Below are 25214 nucleotides of genomic sequence, written 5' to 3' on the forward strand. Positions count from 1 at the left end.
ATTTTTACAGTGAAATCAGTCCGTACAGAATGTTCAGATACTTTTTTTATTCTTTTCAAGCTGATGAAATTCAAAATTACACGCTAACTTTATCGCGCGTCCAGACACTAGCTATGGTAATGTCCCACACATATCCACAAATTTTTGGCAGTATATACAATAGTAGTATGTGCAATATGTGCAACAGTGTGTGCAGAGCATTGTTTTAGCAGTGCTGTATGAGCAACAGTGTGTGCAGAGAATTGTGTATGTGGGACGCCCGTGTGTGACCTCGTCCAGAATGTATTGGGCAGCGTGGGACGCTAGTGTGGATGATGTGCAGAATGTTAGACGCTAGTATGTATCACGTCCACCATTTTTTTTTTTTTTTTACTTTTTATACTGACGAAATTTTTTTTTTAATCTTTTCTCTCTCTATCTGATGTTCAGCTCGCCACTTTTCATCCTTTTGGCAAATGTTTTCCCTCTCATTTCCTATTGGTAATTTTTCCTTTAGTAAAGAGGATGTAGTAGGTGAGTTGATGATGAGGAAAATGGAGAAAAGAAGAGGAAGAAGAAGAAGAAGAAGAAGAGAGAGAGAGAGATAGAGAAGACAATGAAGAAATGGGTTTAGTGGAGGATGGAGCAGTGAAGGAGGCAAAGAAGAAAAACAAGAAACAGAAGAAGAGGAAAATGCAAAGAGTGTGGAGGAGAAGGTAGGTGTTGAGGCAGAAGACATATAAGAGGCAACAAAAGGGATCAGTGAAAGGTAATTTTCAGAGCTTATCCATTCAAAAACAATTGGTTTGATGGTTCCTCTTTGCTCAAACTGGGTTTTTTCTGGTTTTATTTGATTGTTAGTCATTATTATTTTGTATGATTTGTTCAATTATGTTATTGAATAACATTTTTTTTTAATTTTTACCCTTATAAGCCTGATTTGATATTTTCTTCTCCATCATATGGATGCTTAAGAAGGTTTTTAACAGTTACCAATCGTCCAGGAGAAATATCAAAATGATATAAAATGGGATAGGGGTATATTACTTTTGAGACTTGGAGGAGATTTGTGGCCCTGACATTCAGAAGCTCCATTGGTTGGATACTAGGACTCACTTGCTTATTGTAGAGGATGTATGTCTGGTGCCCAGATTATTTTCTATATCTGTGGTCACAGGCTAAGAAACTGGGCGCTGGGCAGGGCCAGCCAGTTGGCCAGAATGCCTTGCTTTCTTGCTGCTTTGTTCTCTTTCCTTTATCTAATGTTGTTACTTTGATTCTGCTTTTGGATTGGAAAATCTTCTTCTTGCAGCCACAAATAAAATATCAAGTGATATAAGATAGAAGCAAACTCCTAATTAGTCTTATAAAAAATGTAAATTTCATAAATATCCAGGACAACTTGGTCTAAAAAAATATTAAGATCTGTCATAGTAGATCATGGCGAAATGAAAATAAATGCAATCTTTGTTATCTAATAGAAGAAACTGAGCTGAGATGAAAATTGCTACTTTTTTAGAACTATCAAATGAGATAGTGAACTTTAACTGACTTGATCTGCTAAGCCAGCATCAGGTAAGCTACAAATTATATGCCTTTGGAACTACAATAGACATGAGAATGATGTTTGAACTTCTAACTTCCTCTTTCTGAATGTCATTTCTCCATATCAGATGTTGAATTTTTTTTTTCCTTAAATTTATCTAAAATGTGACATTCTAAAACTGAAATGAAGCTTCCCATTCTTGAAATTTGAACGAAACCTGTTGGTTGAATTTGTTTGGTATCCTTGCATTGATTCTACTATCATAAATCATTTTTACATACTGAAGCTGCTGCTGAATCCTTGGTTCTTGACGGATCTGACATGTAACTTATGATTGACATGCAATTTACCCACCTAATAAGATTGTTTCCTATTTCCACATCATGCTTAAGAAACTTCTAATACTTTCAATGGTGGATTTTATCCTATGTAGCACGGAAACGGCTCCGAGTGCCGTTTCCCAGTGTCGGAAACGTTCCCGACGGGGAAACGAACTGACACGGCTCGGAAACGTTTCCGGGCCGTTTCCGAAAATACTGAAAATCGGAAACGCGTTTCTTTAAAGAAAATTAAAAAAAAAAAAAAGAAAAAAAGAAAAATGGGTAGGTTAAAATCGATTACTTCACACTCACAGTTCACAACATTCACCAACAACAGAAAAGAAAGAAGAAGAAAAAGAAAAAGAAAAGGGAAAGGGGTACCTTCAAGGCTTCAACGGGCAGCGTCGCCGTCGGGTAAGAATCGCAAGATTCGCAACACCACATTTCTGATTTCTCTTCTTTTTTCTTTGATCTGCCATATTAACTCTTTTCTCTCTTATCAACACTCAACAGAAGAAGAAGAAGAAGAAGAAGGAGAAGAAGCAGAAGAAGAAGCAGCAGCAGCAGTCGCCGATTCTCCCAGGTAGCGTTTCCCTTTTTTTTTTCCTTCTCGATTTCCCGATTGTGAAATGAATGAGGGCTGGGCTGGGTAATTAGGTTTATTATATTGGGGTGGTTTTATTAATTTATTATTATTTAATTTATTATTTTCTTTATTATTAATTTATTATTTTCCTTTTCTAATTTTTTTGTAAAATAATTTTATCAAGTAATTTTTATTAATTAATTATAATTTTATTCTATTAATTAATCATAAATTTATCATATTTAATATCAATTTTTTTTCTCTAAATGTATATTCCATAATTAGATTTTTCTCAAACTAAATTTGAGGAGTTATCATAAATATTTTTTTTTTAAAAAAAAGATAAAAAAATTTTTCCCAAATTCACTAAAAATTTTCAAGATTTGCCATATTTTTACAATCAACATTTTGAAGGAAATTAAGGTCAAATGTAAATATATTTTTAAAGTTATTTTTAAAATTATAAAATTTCAAGTTTAAATTCTAATTAATGATAAATAAAAAAAATTTCAACATTCAAAATTTGTATTTTATATTAATATATTTTATATTTTTGTAATAGTTTATATATAATGTGTTTAATATAATTTGTTTTAATGTATCGTTATATTATATATTAAAATTTTTCATAATATAGTCAATTTATTCAATTCTATTATTTAATTATTTAATCATTTAATATATAATTTACATTGTGCTTTAATCCTTAGTATATAATTTGTTTAAATAATTTGTAAATTGTATAAAATTGCATTTTCTTTTTGTCATTTTGATAGGATAATATTTGAATGGATTCTTCAAACTCAAATTCTCCCCAAGCAAATAGCACTAGTGGCACTTCTTCAAAAACTAGGGAGGAAGAATTTAATTCTCTGATGAGATATGTAACTAAACTAGAGAAAACTGGAGAAGGAGGGGGTAATTGTAAATGGATATGCAATTTTTGTGGACAAGAAAAGCAAGGGACTTATACTAGAGTGAGGGCTCATTTATTGAAAATCACTGGAAAGGGGATTGGTGTGTGTAAAAAAGTGATGAATGATAGTATTTCTGAAATGAGGAAACAGGAGGATGAGGCAACAAACAAAATTACCAATTCACAATCTAGGCGAGTTTCTTTGCCTATTAGTATAACTTCTGTTCCTTCATTGAATATAACTGAACCAAGTATTTCAGCTTCTTTGAAGAAAAGAAGAGTTAATGATTCTCCTCTTGGTAGAGCTTTTGACTTGCAAACTAGAGCTCAATTAGATGTAGAGATTGCTAGAATGTTCTACACTGGGGGTCTACCTTTTAATTTTGCTAGAAATCCTTATTATGTGAGTTCTTATTCTTTTGCTGCTAATCATGTTTTGGGTGGTTATGTGCCGCCTATGTAGCACGGAAACGGAAACGCGGAAACGGGGAAACGCGGAAACGGACACGGGGAAAAGGCATTTTAAAAAACATAGAAAACGGAAACGTGGGGGAAACGTGTAAATATAAAAAATATAGGGGTATATTTATAAATAAATAAATAATATATATATATCATGAAAGATGTTTAATAATAAATAAAGTTCAAATCAACATTTAAATTCAACTATAAAAATACATATTTAGAAGTTTTATACTTATAAGAAATAAATATCAACTACAACACATTCAAATGTTAAAAAAGAAAAGATAATAAAATTTATAACATTTCCTCAACTTCGCTGTCTTTCTCATTCTCCTTCTCCATGCTTGTAGTTGCATTTTCATCAAACAAAACAGACTCTAACTCTGGTTCATCCAATGAAAGGTTGGCAAATTCAAGAACTCCCACATCTTCCATACTTCCAAATTGATCACCACCAACATCCCACAATTTTGTCTTCTCATCATAATATTGTGAGGAGTTTCTGGACAGAAGACGAAGATTATTATGGATAAAAACCAAGTCCTCTGCACGTTTTTGAGTTAATTTATTCCTTCTACATAAATGAATGAAGGAATAAATACTCCAATTTCTTTCACAACAAGAGGAGGAAGTAGGTTGTCCAAGCACTTTAAAAGCCAACCTTTAAAGTAAAGGTGCATTAGAACCAAAACATGCCCACCATTTCCTAGGATCTGTAACATACATACTTCTAATAGAATCAGGATCAGCAAAAGGTCCACTTTTCAGAGAAAAATTTGCAAATTCATCATTTGCTCTAATTCGCTCATCTTCATTAGAAAAAATCCTCCTAAAGCATTTAATTCTCTCAGTTGATACTTCTCCATCCATATGAGGAGGCACTCTACCTTCTCCCTCTTGAAGCCATTTTTCACTATAAAATCTTCAAAAATAAGAAAATAAATTCAGAAAATAATAAAAAAAAAATTAGAACAAGAAGATGAGTATGTAAGTTAGAAATTTACCTTGGATTTAATGAATGGGCTAAACAATGAAGGGGAGTGTTGCTCTTTGCCCAACGATCAACAAGAATTCGATGAACCACATAATAAAAAGGAGAAAACCCATCTGCTTGCTTTCCTTCATGATAAAAAATAACTTGCTTCACCTTTTCAATCATAGAATCCCACAACTCATAAACCAAATGAAGGCATGGTTTGTCTGTGTCACAAACTCTGATCATGTCATAAATGGGCCCAGTAAAAGCAATGATGTAATCAACCTTTTCCCACCAATCCTCATCTACCACTTTATCACGAACAAATCTAGCTTTGCCTTGGTCATCTTCTCGGTATTGTGCCCATTGATCACTCATAACCATTGCTTCTAAAGCACGCCTAATAAGTTTAAATCTTTTAAGCATCACAACAATAGAAGCAAAACGAGTGTCAGCAACTGAAAGCAATTTCAAAGGGCTAAACCGATTATAAATTGCAAGCCTCATGGAATGATTCATTATAAAATTCTTGATTTGCAAAGCATCCCCATGGATTTCAGTGATCCAGTGACACACATCATAAGTTTCTTGATTAGTTTCCAAATTTTTTGCTGCACATATATTCTTCAAAGCAAGATTAAGAGTGTGCACAACACAAGGAGTCCAATAAATATGTGGAAACATTCCCTCAATGATTTCTCCAGCACCTTTACAATTTGAAGCATTATCGAATGACTTGTACCACTTTTTGATGACCCACCTCATCAATTACTTCTTTTAGCAAATTAGCAATAAATTGCTTATCTTTCACTTCACCAGAACAATCTACAGATTTGATAAACATGGGGCCAGACTCAGAAACAACCATAAAATTAATCAAAGGCCTCCTCTGGGGATCACTCCATCCATCACTCACAATACTAACACCCTTTTCTAACCAAGTACTTTTAATTGGTTCAAGCAACCTCTCTACATTTGCTTTTTCTTGCTGAAGTAATGTGGTTCTCAATTTGTTATAACCAGGCGGCACATAACCACCCAAAACATGATTAGCAGCAAAAGAATAAGAACTCACATAATAAGGATTTCTAGCAAAATTAAAAGGTAGACCCCCAGTGTAGAATATTCTAGCAATCTCTGCATCTAATTGAGTTCTAGTTTGCAAGTCAAAAGCTCTACCAAGAGGAGAATCATTAACTCTTCTTTTCTTCAAAGCTGCTGAAATACTTGGTTCAGTTATATTCAATGAAGGAACAGAAGTTATACTAATAGGCAAAGAAACTCGCCTAGATTGTGAATTGGTAATTTTGTTTGTTGCCTCATCCTCCTGTTTCCTCATTTCAGAAATACTATCATTCATCACTTTTTTACACACACCAATCCCCTTTCCAGTGATTTTCAATAAATGAGCCCTCACTCTAGTATAAGTCCCTTGCTTTTCTTGTCCACAAAAATTGCATATCCATTTACAATCATTCCCTCCTTCTCCAGTTTTCTCTAGTTTAGTTACATATCTCCACAGAGAATTAAATTCTTCCTCCCTAGTTTTTGAAGAAGTGCCACTAGTGCTATTTGCTTGGGGAGAATTTGAGTTTGAAGAATCCATTCAAATATTGTCCTATCAAAATGACAAAAAGAAAATACAATTTTATACAATTTACAAATTATTTAAACAAATTATATACTAAGGATTAAAGCACAATGTAAATTATATATTAAATGATTAAAGAATTAAATAATAGAATTGAATAAATTGACTATATTATGAAAAATTTTAATATATAATATAACGATACATTAAAAAAAATTATATTAAACACATTATATATAAACTATTACAAAAATATAAAATATATTAATATAAAATACAAATTTTGAATGTTGGAATTTTTTTTATTTATCATTAATTAGAATTTAAACTTGAAATTTTATAATTTTAAAAATAACTTTAAAAATATATTTACATTTGTCCTTAATTTCCTTCAAAATGTTGATTGTAAAAATATGGCAAATCTTGAAAATTTTTAGTGAATTTGGGAAAATTTTTTTTATCTTTTTTTAAAAAAAAAATATTTATGATAACTCCTCAAATTTAGTTTGAGAAAAATCTAATTATGGAATATACATTTAGAGAAAAAAATTGATATTAAATATGATAAATTTATGATTAATTAATAGAATAAAATTATAATTAATTTATAAAAATTACTTGATAAAATTATTTTACAAAAAAATTAGAAAAGGAAAATAATAAAGAAAATAATAAATTAAATAATAATAAATTAATAAAACCACCCCAATATAATAAACCTAATTGCCCAGCCCTCATTCATTTCACAATCGGAAAATCGGGAAGAAAAAAAAAAAAAGGGAAACGCTACCTGGGAGAATCGGCGACTGCTGCTGCTGCTTCTTCTTCTGCTTCTTCTCCTTCTTCTTCTTCTTCTGTTGAGTGTTGATAAGAGAGAAAAGAGTTAATATGGCAGATCAAAGAAAAAAGAAGACAAATCAGAAATGTGGTGTTGCGAATCTTGCGATTCTTACCCGACGCGACACGCCGTTGAAGCCTTGAAGGTACCCCTTTCCCTTTTCTTTTTCTTTTTCTTCTTCTTTCTTTTCTGTTGTTGGTGAATGTTGTGAACTGTGAGTGTGAAGTAATCGATTTTAACCTACCCATTTTTCTTTTTTTCTTTCTTTTTTTTTTTTTAATTTTCTTTAAAGAAACGCGTTTCCGGCAACGGAAACGCGTTTCCGATTTTCAGTATTTTCGGAAACGGCCCGGAAACGTTTCCGAGCCGTGTCAGTTCGTTTCCCCGTCGGAAACGTTTCCGACACTGGGAAACGGCACTCGGAGCCGTTTCCGTGCTACATAGTGTGCTGCCTGGTTATAACAAATTGAGAACCACATTACTTCAGCAAGAAAAAGCAAATGTAGAGAGGTTGCTTGAACCAATTAAAAGTACTTGGTTAGAAAAGGGTGTTAGTATTGTGAGTGATGGATGGAGTGATCCCCAGAGGAGGCCTTTGATTAATTTTATGGTTTTTTCTGAGTCTGGTCCCATGTTTATCAAATCTGTAGATTGTTCTGGTGAAGTGAAAGATAAGCAATTTATTGCTAATTTGCTAAAAGAAGTAATTGATGAGGTGGGTCATCAAAAAGTGGTACAAGTCATTACTGATAATGCTTCAAATTGTAAAGGTGCTGGAGAAATCATTGAGGGAATGTTTTCACATATTTATTGGACTCCTTGTGTTGTGCACACTCTTAATCTTGCTTTGAAGAATATATGTACAACAAAAAATTTGGAAACTAATCAAGAAACTTATGATGTGTGTCACTGGATCACTAAAATCCATGGGGATGCTTTGCAAATCAAGAATTTTATAATGAATCATTCCATGAGGCTTGCAATTTATAATCGGTTTAGCCCTTTGAAATTGCTTTCAGTTGCTGACACTCGTTTTGCTTCTATTGTTGTGATGCTTAAAAGATTTAAACTTATTAGGCGTGCTTTAGAAGCAATGGTTATGAGTGATCAATGGGCACAATACCGAGAAGATGACCAAGGCAAAGTTAGATTTGTTCGTGATAAAGTGGTAGATGAGGATTGATGGGAAAAGGTTGATTACATCATTGCTTTTACTGGGCCCATTTATGACATGATCAGAGTTTGTGACACAGACAAACCATGCCTTCATTTGGTTTATGAGTTGTGGGATTCTATGATTGAAAAGGTAAAGCAAGTTATTTTTGATCATGAAGGAAAGCAAGCAGATGGGTTTTCTCCTTTTTATTATGTGGTTCATCGAATTCTTGTTGATCGTTGGGCAAAGAGCAACACTCCCCTTCATTGTTTAGCCCATTCATTAAATCGAAGGTAAATTTTTAACTTACATACTCATCTTCTTGTTCTAATTTTTTTTTTATTTTCTGAATTTATTTTCTTATTTTTGAAGATTTTATAGTGAAAAATGGCTTCAAGAGGGAGAAGGTAGAGTGCCTCCTCATATGGATGGAGAAGTATCAACTGAGAGAATTAAATGCTTTAGGAGGATTTTTTCTAACGAAGATGAGCGAATTAGAGCAAATGATGAATTTGCAAATTTTTCTTTGAAAAGTGGACCTTTTGCTGATCCTGATTCTATTGGAAGTATGTATGTTACAGATCCTAGGAAATGGTGGGCATGTTTTGGTTCTAATGCACCTTTACTTCAAAGGTTGGCTTTTAAAGTGCTTGGACAACCTACTTCCTCCTCTTGTTGTGAAAGAAATTGGAGTATTTATTCCTTCATTCATTCATGCAGAAGGAATAAATTAACTCCAAAACGTGCAGAGGACTTGGTTTTTATCCATAATAATCTTCGTCTTCTGTCCAGAAACTCCTCCCAATATTATGATGAGAAGACAAAATTGTGGGATGTTGGTGGTGATCAATTTGGAAGTATGGAAGATGTGGGAGTTCTTGAATTTGCCAACCTTTCATTGGATGAACCAGAGTTAGAGTCTGTTTTGTTTGATGAAAATGCAACTACAAGCATGGAGAAGGAGAATGAGAAAGACAGTGAAGTTGAGGAAATGTTATAAATTTTATTATCTTTTCTTTTTTAACATTTGAATGTGTTGTAGTTGATATTTATTTCTTATAAGTATGAAACTTCTAAATATGTATTTTTATAGTTGAATTTAAATGTTGATTTGAACTTTATTTATTATTAAACATCTTTCATGATATATATATATTATTTATTTATTTATAAATATACCCCTATATTTTTTATATTTACACGTTTCCCCCACGTTTCCGTTTCCTATGTTTTTTAAAATGCCGTTTCCCCGTGTCCGTTTCCGCGTTTTCCCGTTTCCGCGTTTTCGTTTCCGTGCTACATAGATGTCTTATAGGGAGTGTTAGAACAAAAGAGGATATCTATTAGGTACATACAGGTGTTGAAAGATATGTACGAAGGAGCACCTACTATTATGTGCACAGTGAGAGGGTACACAAGAGATTTTTTCTATCTTAATTAGATTACACCAAGGTTTAGCTGTAAGCTCTTACCTTTTTACATTAGTTCTAGATGAATTGACGAAACATATACAAGAGAGTATCCCTTGGTGCATGATGTTTGTGATGATATAGTTCTGATAGATGAAACGCGAGAAGGAGTCAATAAAAAGCTAGAGTTTTAGAGAAGTACTCTAGAGTCAAAGGGCTTTAAGTAAAGTAGAGCGAATACAGAATACATGCATTACTTGTTTAGTGAAGGCTAAACTGGTGATAGAGAATGAGTTAGTTTGGATGGAGTGGTATTGCTCCAAAGTAACTCGACTCAATAGATGGGGGATGTAAGTAGATGTTAGTCACAGGATTAAAGCTAGATGGTTGAAGTAGAGACGTACCACGGGAGTTTTATGTGATCGCAAGATTCCCAGTAAGTTGAAAAGAAAATCTTGCCATATACCCATACGACTAGCCATGTTATATGGTAGTGATTGTTGGGCAATGAAGGAGTCATATGCGTCTAAGATAGAGTTGCGGATATGGGAATGTTAAGGTGAATGAGTGACCATACTAGACTAGATAAAATCCGTAATAAGAGTATTAGAGAAAATGTAGGAGTGGTGCCAATTGAGGATAAGTTGAGAGAAGAGAGATTGAAGTGGTTTGGTCATGTGAATCGTAGACATATGGACGCTCCTGTTAGACAATTAGAGCACATAGGATAGAAAGAAAAGAAGGGGTAGACCAAAACTGACTTGGAGGAAGTAGTACAACATGATCTAGAAGCATTACACATTTTGAAAGATTTAACCCAAAATCGTTTAGAATGGAGAAAGAGAATTCACGTAGCCGACCCCGATAAATTTTTGAGATAAAGGTTTAGTTAAATTGAGTTGAGTTGACTTGCAATGTATCATCTGTATGTTGGGGTACGGACAAGGAAACAGGGGAATTCTAAGGGTATGCCTATGTGGACTTTTCTGACAATCTCTCATTCTTGATGGCACTAAAGTTGGATCAGCAGTTTGTATGTAGGCGACACATCAAGATAAGTTGTGTGGTTCCTCCAAAAGGACCAAAAATACGTGCAACTTCTACACCCTCAGCCACAGGCAATGAAGCAGATAATATTGTGGTTGCAAGCAGTGCTGCACCACAGCAAGAAACAATGAAGCTGATGATGATGGGCTGAGTGCAAGAAGCAGTAAGATGACGAGGAGGACCTGCTATGAGTGTCATAGAAAGATCATATTTCTTCAGCTTACTCAAAGAAGCAAGCTGCTGAAACAAACCCCATTGCAAGTTAAACATTTGGGAAATATTCAACTCAGTAACCTTCAGATTTTATAGCGATGGCTAATTCCCTACTGATATTCATTTGGTTTTTCCATTCATATGCAGTTGCTGTTACAATTTTGTATTCTTAGTTTGTATCTGTTAAATCAGTTGAGTTCACATATTTGTCTAAATTGATTCTTTTTTTAATTTTTTTTAAAAATTTTTTTAAAGGATCTTCTTTTGTAAATTTCCTTTCAAGTAACCACAGTCGGTTATTTATTTCCTGAACTTAGCCTCTGAGAAAACTGCAGCAGGAAGATATCAGATGAAGATGCAATCTCCTCTCTTTTTTAATTCCTTGATCAAATTTTGAAATGGTTTGAACTTACTGTTAGCGAAATTTTCCTACAGCCTACAGAAAGCATCAGTAACTGTGATTTGGTCAAGACATAGCAGATTTTCGTTCTAATTCTGTTTGAGGCATTAGGGAAGTTGTGCAAGATTTCTCATGTCAACTCCAAGAATAGGTGTCTCTCCTTCCATCCTTCAAGGTGAGACCTATAATACCTATTTTCAAAGGTTCTTGCATATGCATCTTGCTTCATTTTTTAAATCTATACATTTGCACACACACCACATGGAATGCATGATTCTAGAAATGAAAAATAAAAGATTGTTTCAATTTTCAAATTTTTGTCTTTCTTGACAGGTTATGACTAATTCAGCTCAAGCAGAAATGTAGATTTGTGGAATCCTCTCCTGAGAAAACTAGACTGCAACAAAACAAGGTGAAGCGTAGATACAAAAAAACAGGATGTGAAACAGAGAATCTTATCAACCATTACATGGATCAAGAGGAAACATGAATACTAAATTATATGATACATTATCGGGATACCGACCTTTTTATTTCTTATAGGCTATAGCTCCAGCTTGGAGTTTCCTGGTTTGCAAATAGGAATCTTGAAAACTAGGAAACTGCCAAATTGGTTTCCCTGATTTTGGTTTCATGGTTTCACGGGGTTGGCCTTTACTTGTACATAAAATGGAAAATTTTGTCTTAATTTTACCTTGGTCCGTGAACCGATGGAGACATTGTGCTTGGACAACATGTTAAGATTTGACCATAAACTTAAGATCAATTATCTCAGGAATTTACGCTATAACTGCCCATTTGTCATTCAAATTACCTCATTAGATCAAGATGTTTTCCTCATTTTATAATAGTTAGCAACTTAAATTTCCAAAAGACAAGGATAAAGAAAAATGGGGATTTCAATAATGGGAATAGAACTGGATGCCATTCAAATTTCCTTGTGTTATTTATGTGTCTTGAATTTTGAAACTATTTTTGATGGACCCAAAAAGTTTCATGTTGCTGACTTAAACAGAATATTTTTTTGTCTTTTGCTATAGTTTTGTAAGAAATTCAGGAAATACAGTGAGGTTAGAGTTTGAGAATTCTATGAGATTGTATTTTTTTTTTTTATTTCATCATAGTAGAATTTTTGTCTTTTATCTCGTGTCTTGCTGGTATACATAAATCTTAATGTTGAATCAAATCTTGTGTTCATTCTTCTTTTCTTCTTTATATTGATTGTGCAATGTGTGTGCCTATTATATTTTTCCACTCTTATTATATATATATATATATATATATATATATATAACACAATAGTAGGCTAAATGCAAATCATAGTCAAAATTTCAACACTGAACAACATAGTGAGGAATCAAAGATTATATGGAAGCTTTATCTAATGACCAAACCTATGGAGGATGATGATTGATGCAACTTCAATAGTTTCCCTTTTTTGTTTGTCAGTGTTTGTCTCTACCCAAAATCTATGCCCTATTCAATTGCAGCAGTTCCCATTATTTTCCTCCAAGCTGTTCCCTCTATTGCAGCAAGATTTCTATTATTGTCTCTACCTGCTCAAATTTCTATGCCTCTAGTACTCTAAACTACTGAAAATATCAATATTTAAGGCTTTCTTGCCTCGTTGAGCATTATCTCTGTCTTCTACTCTGTTGCCAGTGCACCTCTAAGTATCTTCAAGCTTTATTGTTTTGCTTTCTTTATTGTTATGGCCGGCAATTCCGAAGTTGGAACAGAAATAATGACACCACAGAAGTATCAGGATCCAGAAACCAGGCCTGGAACCAACAAGAAACAGATCCAAGCACAACCAAAATCTGAGAAAAAGGTAGCTGTTGTTTACTACCTATCTCAAAATGGCCAGATTGAGCATCCTCATTATGTGGAAGTATCTCTATCTTCTCCTGAAGGACTCTATCTAAGAGGTAACACTTACAACTTGACACAATTTAGGCACGCACACAAATATTTGTAAAGGGAAATTTTTCTGAGAGGCTTGCAGTGTCAAGATCCCATTAGCATCAGTGTTTTTATGAGCTTTAACCTTCTTTTTCAGATGTGGTGAAGACACTAAACCTTCTTAGAGGTCAAGGCATGGCTAGCATGTTCTCCTGGGCTACAAAAAGGTAAATGATCAGGCTTCAATATAATCAGATTTTGGTGTTTTCTTGTCTTCATTTTCTAAGCAACCAGAGTATGCTTGCAATGTAATCTTGATATATTCTGTGTTCAGGAGCTACAAGAATATATTTTTATGGCAGGACTTGTCAGATGAGGACTTAATACACCCATGTCAAGGCCAGGATTACATTCTCAAAGGATCACTACTCCTAGAAACTTCTCTAAGTTTTCGATCCAATGACTCGATATCATCATCAACCTCAAGACGTTCCTCAGAGAGGTTAACCACTAGCAGTGAGGACTCAAACTCTCCTGTCACTAGAAGGAAAAATCATTCATGGAGTTCAATTGATGGCATTGATGAACACAGAATTTACAAGGTCAAATCCTCAGGAGAACTTACAAGAAAAGGTTCTAACATGTCAACACAGACAGATGACAATCGAAGAATGAAAATGGAAATTGAAGAAGTTGAACCTGAAGGACTAGATATAAAATCTAGTTCAAAAGCTTCTGGGAACTTGGAAAGCTCTATAGAGTTTTATAGGCCAGCAAATATTAGATGTCAGAAGGTTGGGAGAGATCATCATTGTAACCAAAGAACGAATGAACCGAAGCTTTTCATGAAGTTGGTTGGATGTGGATGTGGATCAAAAAGGTTCAAAGATTTTCAGCAGATGGAAAACAAGTACCGATGAAAAAGGTTCAAAGATTTTGAGGATGCAAGTGAAGTTTCTCAAAATTTATTCTTATATTTTCATTTCTAACATGAATAACAATTCAAAAGAAGAATGTGATGTGTAATTCTTTATATGCGTGTAATTATGTGCTGCAGTGGGTTTAATTATGAGTTTCTATGTAAGATTTGAATGTGAATAAAGGGAATCAACTTTGTATGTTTTATAGCAATAGAGGCCAATTATGAGAAAGCATTATAACTATACTATGATTGCTAAGAAGATTGCTTTAAAAATAATAGTAAAATTAGTCAATTTGTGATTTAGAGGTCACGGGTTCAGGCTATGGAAAATAGTCTCTTTGTAAAGTAAGACTTAAGTTATGCACATCAACAGATGTTTCTTTGACTAGATTACCCTTTATACCATGATTGCTGGAAAGTGGCTTTACATATAACAGTAAATTTACTCAATTTGTGATTTAGAGAGCATAGGTTCAAGCTACATAAATAGCTTCATTAGAGTAAGGTTACGCATATCAGCCTGTCTCAAAACCCACAATATGGGATGTTTCAGGATTGGGTTACCCTTTATACTATGATTGCTAGGTAGCTTTAAATATGACAGTAAAGTTACTCAATTTGTGATTGAGAAGTCACATGTTCAAATTACAGAAATTGTCTCTCTGCAAAGTAAGAGTAAGATTACACACATCAACCTTTCTCAGAATCCACAAGTGTGAAATGTTTCTTTAACCGAAGGGGCTTCAAATAAAACATTAAAGTTACTCAATTTATGATTTAGAGGTCACGAGTTTAAATTATAGAAACAGACTCTTTGCAAAGTAAGAGTAAGATTATGCACATCAACTTTTCTCATAACTCACAAGTGTGGGATGTTTCTTAGACTGTGTTAGGGCACATAAATGTTTTGATTAAGTAAACCAACAGTGTGCAGATTTCATTATTTAGCATTTCAAGCTGGGAGGGAGAGAATTGTATTGAAGTGTAAATTAGTAGATTAGTATCTTCCAACTTCAATGAGCCAAACTCTAGCAAGGTGAAGGAACCATAGACGGCATCAATCCTGCAGACAAAATGACAAGTAGTCTTCTCACAATCTCACTAAATGCATTTGGGATAATTGTTTTAGCCGTTTCTAAGCTTTGCCCTATATTTCATCTTTTAACTTTAATTTATTATTTAAAAAATTTATAAATTTTAATTTTTTTCATAAAAAATTCTTCTAATATATAATAACAGGTTTTCAGATTAAAAAATCTCTCTAAACTACAAATGTAGCTTCAGCATTTTCAGGCTCAAATGATGTTTGAAATAACCAGTGTTTTTTTAGTGTAAAAGGAAAGGTAAAATACAATTTTTTTTAATCTAAAAATTTATTGTAGTAAGTTAGAGAAATTTTTGTGAAATAAATTAACTCAACTCAACTCAATTCTACTAAGCCTTTATTCCAAAAATTTGGGGTCGGTTATATGGATTCTCTTTCTCCACTCTAAACGATTTTGGGTTAAATCCTCGAAAATGTGTAATGTTTCTAGGTCATGTTATACTACTCTCCTTCAAATCAGTTTAGGTCTACCCCTTCTTTTCTTTCTATTATCTAACCTAATGTGCTCTACTTGTCTAAATGGAGCATCCGTATGTCTACGCTTCACATGACCAAACCACCTCAATCTCCCTTTTCTTAGCTTATCCTCAATTGGCATCACTCCTATCTTTTCTTTAATACTCTCATTACGGACTTTATCTAGTCTAGTATGGCCACTCATCCACCTTAACATTCTCATCTCTGCAACTTTTATTTTAGACACATATGACTCTTTCAGTGCCCAACACTCACTACCATATAATATGACCGGTCGTATGTCTGTACGGTAAAATTTTCATTTCAACTTATTGGGCATCTTGCGATCACCAAAAACTCCCGTAGCACGTCTCCACTTCAACCGTCTGGCTTTAATTCTATGACTAACATCCTCCTTACATCCCTCATCTACTTGAAGCACTGAGCCAAGATTTTTAAAGTGATTACTTTGGGACATTACCACTCCATTCAAACTAACTCCTTCCTTATCACCAATTCGGCTTTCACTGAACTTGCAATGTATGTATTCTGTATTCGTTCTACTTAACTTAAAGCCCTTTGACTCTAGAGTACTTCTGCAAAACTCTAGCTTTCTATTAACTCCTTCTCGTGTCTCATCTATCAGAATTATATCATCCGTAAACATTAAGCACCAAGGAATACTCTCTTGTATATGTTTCATCAATTTATCTAAAACTAATGTAAAAAAGTAAGGGCTTACAACTGAACCTTGATGTAATCCAACTGAGATTAGAAAATCTCGTGTCCCCTCCCACTGTACGCATAATAGTAGTTGCTCTTTTATACATATTTTTCAACACTTGTATGTATCTAATAGATACCCTCTTTTGTTCTAACACTCTCCATAAGACATCTCTTGGAACACTATCATAAGCCTTCTCCAAATCGATAAAAACCATGTGTAGATCTTTTTTCATATCTTTATATTTCTCCATCAACCTTCTAATGAGAAAGATCGCTTCCATAGTTGAAAGATCGAGCACGAAGCCAAATTGATTGGGAGAGATAAAAGTATCATGACGTAGTCGATGTTCCACAACTCTTTCCTACAACTTCATAGTATGGCTCATGAGTTTAATTCTCCTATAGTTTGAGCAAATCTGTATGTCTTAATTATTTTTAAAAATAGGTACTAAAATACTCCTCCTCCATTTTTCAGGCATTTTCTTTGAGTTTAGAATCTTATAAAACAATTTAGTTAACCATGCCACTCCTATATCCCCCAAACACTTCCATACTTCAATTGGTATTCCATCGGGTCCATAGGCTTTACCCACTTTTATTCTTTTAAGTGTTTCCTTTACTTCTAAAGATCTAATCCTTCTAGTATACTTCACATTCTTTTCTATTGCTATGTTGTCTATATTCACGCTATTATTATTTTGACTATTATTAAAGAGATCATCAAAATAATTTCTCCATTTTTCTTTAATGTCCTCATCTTTCACCAACACTTTTCCTTTTTTATCCTTAATGCACCTAACTTGATTGAGATTTTGACATTTCTTTTCTCTCCTCCTTACTAATCTATAAATATCTTTCTTCCATTCTTTAGTTTCAAGTTTCTCATATAACTTTTCAAAGGTCTGCGCTCTTACTTGACTAACTGTCTTTTTACCTCTTTCTTTGCTATCTTATACTGTTCATATGCCTCATTATTATCACATTTAGGTAATTTCTTATACCATTCCCTCTTTCTCTTCACTGTCTTTTATACTTTCTCATTCCACCACCATCTCTCTTTTGAGGGTGGTCCATGTCCTCTAGACTCTCTAAGTATTTTTCTAGCTACTTTTTTAATCTTTGATGCCATTTGTATCCACATACCATTGGCCTCTATATCCAGCTTCCATAATTTGGACTCAAGAATCTCATTTTTGAACTTCACTTGCTTTACTCCTTTGAACTCCCACCACTTTGTTCAAGCTATACTATTTCTTCTGACCTTACTTGAATTGTTCCTAAACTTGATATCCAAGACCACTAACTGATGTTAACTTGTTAAAGCCTCTCTTGGAATGACCTTGCAATCCTTGCATAGAGCTCTATTTGTCTTCCTGGTTAAGAGGAAGTCAATTTGGCTTCTATGTTGCCCACTTTTAAAAGTCACTAAATGTGACTCTCTTTTTATAAAGTAGGTATTTGCTAGTATTAAGTCATATTCCATAGCAAAATCCATGATACTTTTTCCCTCCTCATTTCGATTGCCAAAACCAAAACCTCTATGAACATTCTCATAACCTTGCCTATCACTTCCTAAATGTCCATTCAAATCTCCCCCAATGAAAATATTCTCTTCATTTGGTATGCTTTGCATTAGATCATCCATATCTTCCCAGAACTTTTGTTTACTCTCACTATCTAGTCCTATTTGTGGGGCATAAGCACTAACTACATTTATTATTTCTCCTTCTAGTACTAGCTTTATTAGTATAATTCTATCTCCTACTCTTTTCACAGGTATTACAACATCTTTCAATGTCCTGTTTATGATTATGCCCACTCCGTTCTTGTTTCTCTCCTTTCCGGTAAACCATAGTTTGTACCCTGAATTACCCACGTCCTTGCTTTTCTCTCCTACCCATTTAGTCTCCTGAATGCAAGCAATATCCACCATTCTCCTTTCCAAGGTATCCACAAGCTCCATTAATTTTTCTGTGAGTGATCCAACATTCCAAGTACCAACCCTAATTCTCCTCCTATCATGTTCATTCCTAATTGATCTCATTCTATGATATCTTCTATTGTTCTCTATGCCTATCTTGTGTTTTGTTCCACTATCTGTTCTATTATGTGTCCTATGGACTAACTTCTTTACCCACACTCATCCATGATGTGGTTTCCTTGCTTATTTAACACCACACTCGGACGCCGGCATGGCACGTTACTTTCGGTGAACGTCCTACACCCTTACATCTTTCTCACTACACTCAAGCTCTGACGTAGCGTTTCGTAAGGAGAGAACGCTCCAACGTTTATGTCATTTAAATCCATATTGTAAGGTGTGACGAAATTTTTATGCTAATTGTCACCTACCGCAACTCACCTCCTTTATTCGGATTTGGGACCAGCTATGCGCAAAGTTTGAAATAAATTAAAATTTAAAATTTAAAATTTAAATTTTTATTTTAATAATAAATTAAAATTAAAAAAAAATCGATAAAATAAGGAAGGCTTATAAAAATTACCATATGCATTTAACTATGTTCCTTATACTGAAGGGTTGAAATAGATTTGTTAATTTTGGCTTTTGCTGTTAATTTTTTTTTGGATTGATTCATTGATGTTGTTGGCTTCTAATAAATTTTGTTGTTGGGATTGAGAATCCACTGGAGAGGTGGCGACAGCAAAGATGGAAATCTCTTTGGGTTTTTACTAATTTCAATTTTCATTGAACTGAATTAGTATTTATCGATCTGGTTTGATTCAATTATTCTTGAAATATCAATTTGGTTTGGTCCAGATTTCAGATGATTCGTTTTTTCTATTTTTCTTCATCGGTTCGGTTCGAAACGAACCAACAATGCTCTCCCAGGTGCATCAAGCACACTCTTTGATCTCCTAATCAAGCACTAACCCTGTGTGAAATCTCTAGGGTTAGGGTTTTGGTTTTGTGTCTAAATTATGGAAGCAAAGCAACTACTCAAGGACAAGAAGTTCTAGTTCGCTTCTTTCCTCATTGCCTGGGCTGCTGCTCTTCAGGTAACCTATAGATTTACTGATTAAGCTCTGTCTATGCTATTATTAGAAACAAAAAAAAAAAAAAAAAAGAAAGAAAGAAAGATTGGGACTTTAGACGCTCTCTGAGTTCAATTCAGTGATTAGTTTCTAAAATTATCTTCATTTGATATTTCTTTCATCTTTCTTTGGGGTTTGAAGGGGCATATGATGTGGTTACAGAAACAGGACTCCTTCAAGCAGAAGTTTGGGACGCTAAACCAAAGCGATAATGATAATAATAATGCCCGAGAGTGACCCACATAAGCTTCACGGTTCAAAACATTGGCAAAGGAGTGAATCCGTGAATGTACTAGTGAAGAAATTGATTCAGAACTCTGTATGTAAAGAAAATGCAATTCTTGAATTTCAAATTTTGCTTCATATCTGTTTCCCATTTATGCTTTTTGGCTGCTGTCAAAGCAATCCGATATTATATGTCTAGTAACTTCATTCTAATTCTGCATATGTGATACGTGCTGTTTGGATTAACAAGCTAGCTTGCTAGCTGTGGAAGAATAATAAATCAGTTGCAGAAGCCGGAAATGGTAGAGAAGCTGTTGTGATCTGTTGAAGGTGGTTAGTTTGTTAAATTTTCTATTAGAGCATTTGTAGTTAATTGGTTGGATGATTAGCTAGTTGAGAAATATCTATTAATAGCTGATCTGTAACCAGGGTTGTGAGTTGAACAATTGTATTACTAAAATTCCTCTGTTCTTTCTTTCTTCCTCTCCTTCTTCCTTCCCTACCCTTCTTCTTGCTCTACGGGAACCCATTTCTCCATAACTTCCTAGAATCTGACCTCTTGAAAAATCAGTTCACATCAATTGGTGTCAGAGAGGTACAATCCTAGTGATTGATCCTGCATTCTTTCTCTTCCTTTCTATTCACTATGTTTCTATTCTCTCTGCATTCTTTCTCTTCTTTTCTTATCTCTTCTCATCTGTTTCATTTCTTTTTTTTTTCTTGATTCATTTGCTTCAATATCTTGATTCCACTCCTTTCCTCAATTCTATTCCTAATCTGCAACAAGAAACTATGGAGGATGAAGTAAGATGCATGAATCTCGAGAAACTTAAGAATTACAATGTATAAATCAATCCCACGATGAGAAGAAAAAAGAATTTTTTAGAAAGAATTAAGAAGTCACTGAGCCATGAATTATGTTTCTTTCTCAATCACAAAAACAGTCAGAATTGAATGAAAGAAGAGATAAAGGTCTTTGTTTGTGGTGTCAAGACTCAAGAAATGCATACACTTGGCCATAGTTGTGACGGAGCGACATTGTTGGTTACCCTTATAGATGATGTTGAAGAAAAAGTAACCCACAGATCCAAGGTACAAATGTTGATTATGGGGAATACACTTGGTGTTATTGTGACAAGTAAGAAAAAGAAGACATGCAGGTTCCAGATGAATATGAAGAAGAAATGCAGATTCATGATGAAAGTGAAGAAGATGTTGAGTGGTTGAATTTTGATATGTTAGAGAAATTCAGTGGATTTGAGGCTTGTAGCTTGCAATTATAGGAGATCGTTTGCTAATGTTCTAGTTGGATCATGATGTTATTAGTAAGTGGTGTTTGATAATAATGTAAAAAAAGAGAAGAAATGATTGTCGCCACGGTATGGGGGCGAAACCGTGGTATGGGGTGTGCTATGGGTGCGTCCACAATATGAGATGCAGTTTGAGAGAGGGATGTTGTACGAAGAAGCGGTTTGAGCTTGTTTCCAATTTTCTTCTTTGAGGACAAAGAAGCTTTTGAGGGGAATGTATTGTGATGCGGAGCTTCATTTTTGGGTCAGAGAAGAACACGCCCAGGGCTTGTTTCTCTGTTTTCCACAGGGGCAGCCAAAATTAGACAGTGAAGACCATGCCCAAGGCTTGTTCCTCACTGGACCAGACGTGAAGACTTGCCCAAGTTGATTCTAACATGCCTCCAAGTTAGTTCTTCCTATTCTAGGCCTGTTTGACTTCCTGTAGTGGGCAAGAAAAAGCTGGGGATTCATTTAGATGTTTTCCTATTCTAATTAGGATTTGTATTTATTTTCCTATTCCAACTAGGATTTAGATTTCTTCCTATTTCATTTATGATTCCTATTGTATTTTTAGTTTGGATAAGCTTCCTAAATTGTAGTTTTAATTCCTATTAGGTTTAGGAGACCCAAACTTCTATAAATAACCCAAAACTCATATATTAAAGTTTAGTTTTCAGCTAATATAATTTTCATCAGAGTTTTTTTCCCCCTACTCTCAATAATTGTGTATTGTGTGAGTGTTGTGTTTTCGAGCTTCACGCTGCATCATATTGACATGTGCTGTTTGGATTAACAAGCTAGGTAGCTGTGGAAGAATAATAAATTAGTTGTGGAAGCAGGAAAATGGTTGAAAAGCTGTTGTGATCTGTTGAAGGTGGTTAGTTTGTTAGATTTTCTGTTAAGTATGTGTAGTTAATTGGCTGAATGATTTGCTTGTTGAGAAGTCTCTATTAATAGCTCATCTGTAATGGTAATTGTGTGTTTAACAATTGCATTAGTAAAATTCCTTTGTTCTCTCTTTCTTCCTCTCCTCCTTGCTTCTTCTTCCTTCCCTACCCTTCTTCTTGCTCTATAGGTACCCATTTCTCTGTAACTTCCTTTAATCTGACCTCTTGAATAATCAGTTCGTGTTGATATGTGATAGTTCTGTAAATGCCTAAGGGTTCTCTTATTTCAGAGGAAGGGAAAAATTGAATTAAAAAAATAATATTCATAGTGTTGAAACAACAAGGACAAATGCTCAACTCCTTATGAATAATGAAGTAATTGAGTCCATGAATCAATTAAATTTATGTTTTAATGCTTTGTTCATGTTTCATTGTATAGGTTTTGTATGATGAGGATGCTTTAGGAGTGTATAAACTGTTGTGGCAAGTGTGTGGGCTTGAGTTCTGAGTGTTGCTACTTTGTCCAATTGTGTTGGATATGGCTAGACATTGTCTAGAACATCACAGCCCTGGAACATGCTTAGGTGGGAGTAGTCAATGATATCCTTTTAGATGTAAATTTGGTATTCCTTCCTGAGATAAAGCTGTTGATTTTATTCTGTAAGATTTGGGATGCTAAACTTTGCAATGAACTCAGCTGACCGAATCCGAAATGGAATTTGGGTTTAATAGGACATATTTCTTTTATTTTCAGAGAATTGGTTGTAAACTTGTAATGCTCACCTTTGGATTTAGGTCTTGAGTTCAGTGGAGTATATCACTTCAAATTTCTATGGATATCCCAATGTCAAGCATAGAAACCCAAGTATGAGACAAATTGGCATTATCGATTATTGACTAGTGACTACAATTCATGCGCCAACATAAACAAATGCTAATCTCATGCTTGTGAAAGTCATTGAACGTACATGTTAACATGTTATGTGAGATTATTGATTACTTAAGGCCCAAACTTGTACTTCTATTCTGATGTTTTCATCACAACAAATGCATTTTAGGTATGGGGAGAAAGAGAGAGATGAAGAAGCGTTTCCGCTGGAATATGGCACAGTTTCTTGCATTCCTGCAGCTTAATGTTTGGGAGACAAAAGCAGAGTTGAGGTCATGTTTGACATGAAAATAACAGCAAAGCATAAAGGACTGTTGTCATAGTAGGAGCTAAACCATGTATCATTGGACGCTACCTTTTGTACAAGCTGCATAATTGTATCATAAATAATTTCAATTTGGCTAGATACACAGTTAATGCAAGGACTCAAAGTTCTTTTATCATATGGAAGTGCATTAGACAATCTTGTTATGTGTTTCTTCTGAGTTTGATCTTATGTGATGATTTGGTCCCTTGAAACATGTACGTCAATTTTTTTAGAGAGTGCAGAGTACAGGTTCAATTGACAAATTTGTTTATGCAACCACTTATATAATGTTGAGCCCCAACATAGACGTTGAAATTAAATTAAGGGATGGCCATTTTGATGAATGTCCTTTGGTTGTTTCCCTTCAAATTCCTAATTCATAAGGATATCATATGATATGGTACATACAATATGATACATTAACAAATTACACTGCACTTAACGCAAAAAGGTTAGTTGTTGGTGGATGAATTTGCAGTCCTCTTCTTAGCAGAAAAAATCTTTGACTTGTTTCTAAAATGGAAATGATTACACTCGGCAGAAAACAACATAAATCTTACATCCTTTTATTCATGCTCTGCTTCTTTTTACTGATAATTTAAGATTTTTATCTATTATATTCTCCCTCTTTTGCTTCTAGCTTGCAAGAACCATATCATAAATACTAAACTAACATTGTGAATAATCTTGATCAATGTGAAACAGGCCATTAATTTCCCAATAAGTTTGACAAGCATCAAGTTTTTAATTAGTTGGTTTTGAAGCTCATCAAACTTTCAGTTGTTGTGCAAAGGAAAGGTGTGAAAATTGTTCCATTTGACACAAGCAGAAAAACTGCAAGTACCAAATGTTAAATAATACTATTACTTTTATCATAACATACAAAACCCAAACCCAAGGCTATGACTATGGCTAATAGGATTTGATAGCCTATATTTTGTTATTATTATTCTTATTATTTTTAGCTATAATTATGACGTCTATTAATTCATAATCAAGGTATACATTGGTTTCCAAAGAACCGACCAAAAGGAACAAGAAACTTCTTAGTAGTCTAATTTTTTTTTTAATTTTGAATATTTATATTATTTAATCTTTTTAATCTTAACTATCCATATTATTTAATCCCTGTAATTTTATCTATTTATACTACTTAATCTTTTTAACCAAAGCTAAAACAAGTTAACCAAAGCTAAAACGATTTAATTTTTTTTAAATTGATATTTAATAGCCTTTAAGTAACATATTTAGAAAAGTATTTTTTTTTTTTTTTTTATGAATAATGTCAAACAGGCTCGACGTGTGCACAAGAAATATGCTGATTGGAGGAGGGAGCTAGAGAGTGTGCAAGTCCTTTCCACAACGTTTTCCTTGTACTAATTGCTTCTTGTTGACAAAAGTTAGGGTAAGAAATTTCTTGAAGATACGCCAATGCCATGGCCTCCAAGAAAGCTAGTTAAAAGACAAAGTCATGCAAACATTGACTTAAAGAGTCTACCATGGGAAACACAGAAAATTATACCAAAGGTAACCTACCTTTGCAACTTTATTTGATTTTTCCACCTTACTCTTTCGCTCATATTTTCAATAATTCCTCCATTCAATTTAGCCTTTTCTCTTTGCTTTCTTCTTTTTGTCCTTTTGGTAAATTATTATTTAGATGATATTTAAAAAATAATTAAAAAAATTGATTAGCTATTTAAATTTAATTTAATATTAATTTTTAATAACTTTTAATTAATATATATATATTTAAAGTAGTTTTTTTTTTTCAATGAGGACCTAAATGATAATAATGATAAATGGACTTGAAAGAAATGAAAAGCTCAAACTTGTAATTTTCAACTATTATAACAAATATTTTTAGATAGCTAATTAATTACTTAGGTGTAGAGTAGATTTCATTGAATAGTTTGATTCAGTAGTGGAAAAACTGAAACAAAACTTCAACATCAAGAATTGAATTTAAATGAGAAGGAAATATACATACTGAGAATTCCTTTTTAA

General features: G+C 33.8%; 3 protein-coding genes and 1 long non-coding RNA gene across 8 annotated transcripts; 3 read left to right on the top strand and 1 right to left on the bottom strand.

Annotated features, from left to right (window-relative positions):
• Positions 1–411: 411 nt before the first annotated feature.
• On the top strand, positions 412–14462 carry LOC110649228 (protein SOSEKI 5). 3 transcript variants are annotated; one of them, XM_058151709.1, is made up of 5 exons: positions 412–748; positions 10813–11617; positions 11776–13370; positions 13502–13571; positions 13679–14462. In XM_058151709.1, exons 3-5 carry the CDS (start codon positions 13154–13156, stop codon positions 14262–14264), a joined length of 873 nt encoding a protein of 290 aa, XP_058007692.1. In that variant the 5' UTR covers positions 412–748; positions 10813–11617; positions 11776–13153; the 3' UTR covers positions 14265–14462. The 3 variants fall into 3 exon arrangements, with proteins under 3 accessions (XP_058007692.1, XP_058007690.1, XP_021659401.2); XM_058151707.1 differs by having other exon boundaries at positions 10824–11617; XM_021803709.2 differs by having other exon boundaries at positions 11478–11617.
• On the bottom strand, positions 4086–7228 carry LOC131182358 (uncharacterized). Its single transcript, XM_058151706.1, has 3 exons — positions 7170–7228; positions 4817–6406; positions 4086–4734 (listed from the first exon to the last, which is right to left on the bottom strand). Exons 2-3 carry the CDS (start codon positions 5551–5553, stop codon positions 4476–4478), a joined length of 996 nt encoding a protein of 331 aa, XP_058007689.1. The 5' UTR covers positions 5554–6406; positions 7170–7228; the 3' UTR covers positions 4086–4475.
• On the top strand, positions 8251–9506 carry LOC110642646 (uncharacterized). The gene is made up of 3 exons (XM_058151710.1): positions 8251–8385; positions 8552–8666; positions 8746–9506. Exon 3 carries the CDS (start codon positions 8798–8800, stop codon positions 9371–9373), a length of 576 nt encoding a protein of 191 aa, XP_058007693.1. The 5' UTR covers positions 8251–8385; positions 8552–8666; positions 8746–8797; the 3' UTR covers positions 9374–9506.
• A 4734-nt stretch (positions 14463–19196) lies between the features above and the next one.
• Positions 19197–23425, top strand: LOC110649226 (uncharacterized). 3 transcript variants are annotated; one of them, XR_009150706.1, is made up of 3 exons: positions 19197–19571; positions 19749–20165; positions 23070–23425. It is a non-coding gene; the product is annotated as an uncharacterized LOC110649226 (long non-coding RNA). The 3 variants fall into 3 exon arrangements; XR_009150707.1 differs by having other exon boundaries at positions 19749–20162; XR_002493728.2 differs by having other exon boundaries at positions 19220–19571; positions 19749–19926.
• The last annotated feature ends 1789 nt before the right edge of the window (positions 23426–25214 follow it).

This window comes from Hevea brasiliensis, chromosome 8 (genome assembly GCF_030052815.1).
Source record: "Hevea brasiliensis isolate MT/VB/25A 57/8 chromosome 8, ASM3005281v1, whole genome shotgun sequence".
Lineage (NCBI taxonomy): Eukaryota > Viridiplantae > Streptophyta > Magnoliopsida > Malpighiales > Euphorbiaceae > Hevea > Hevea brasiliensis.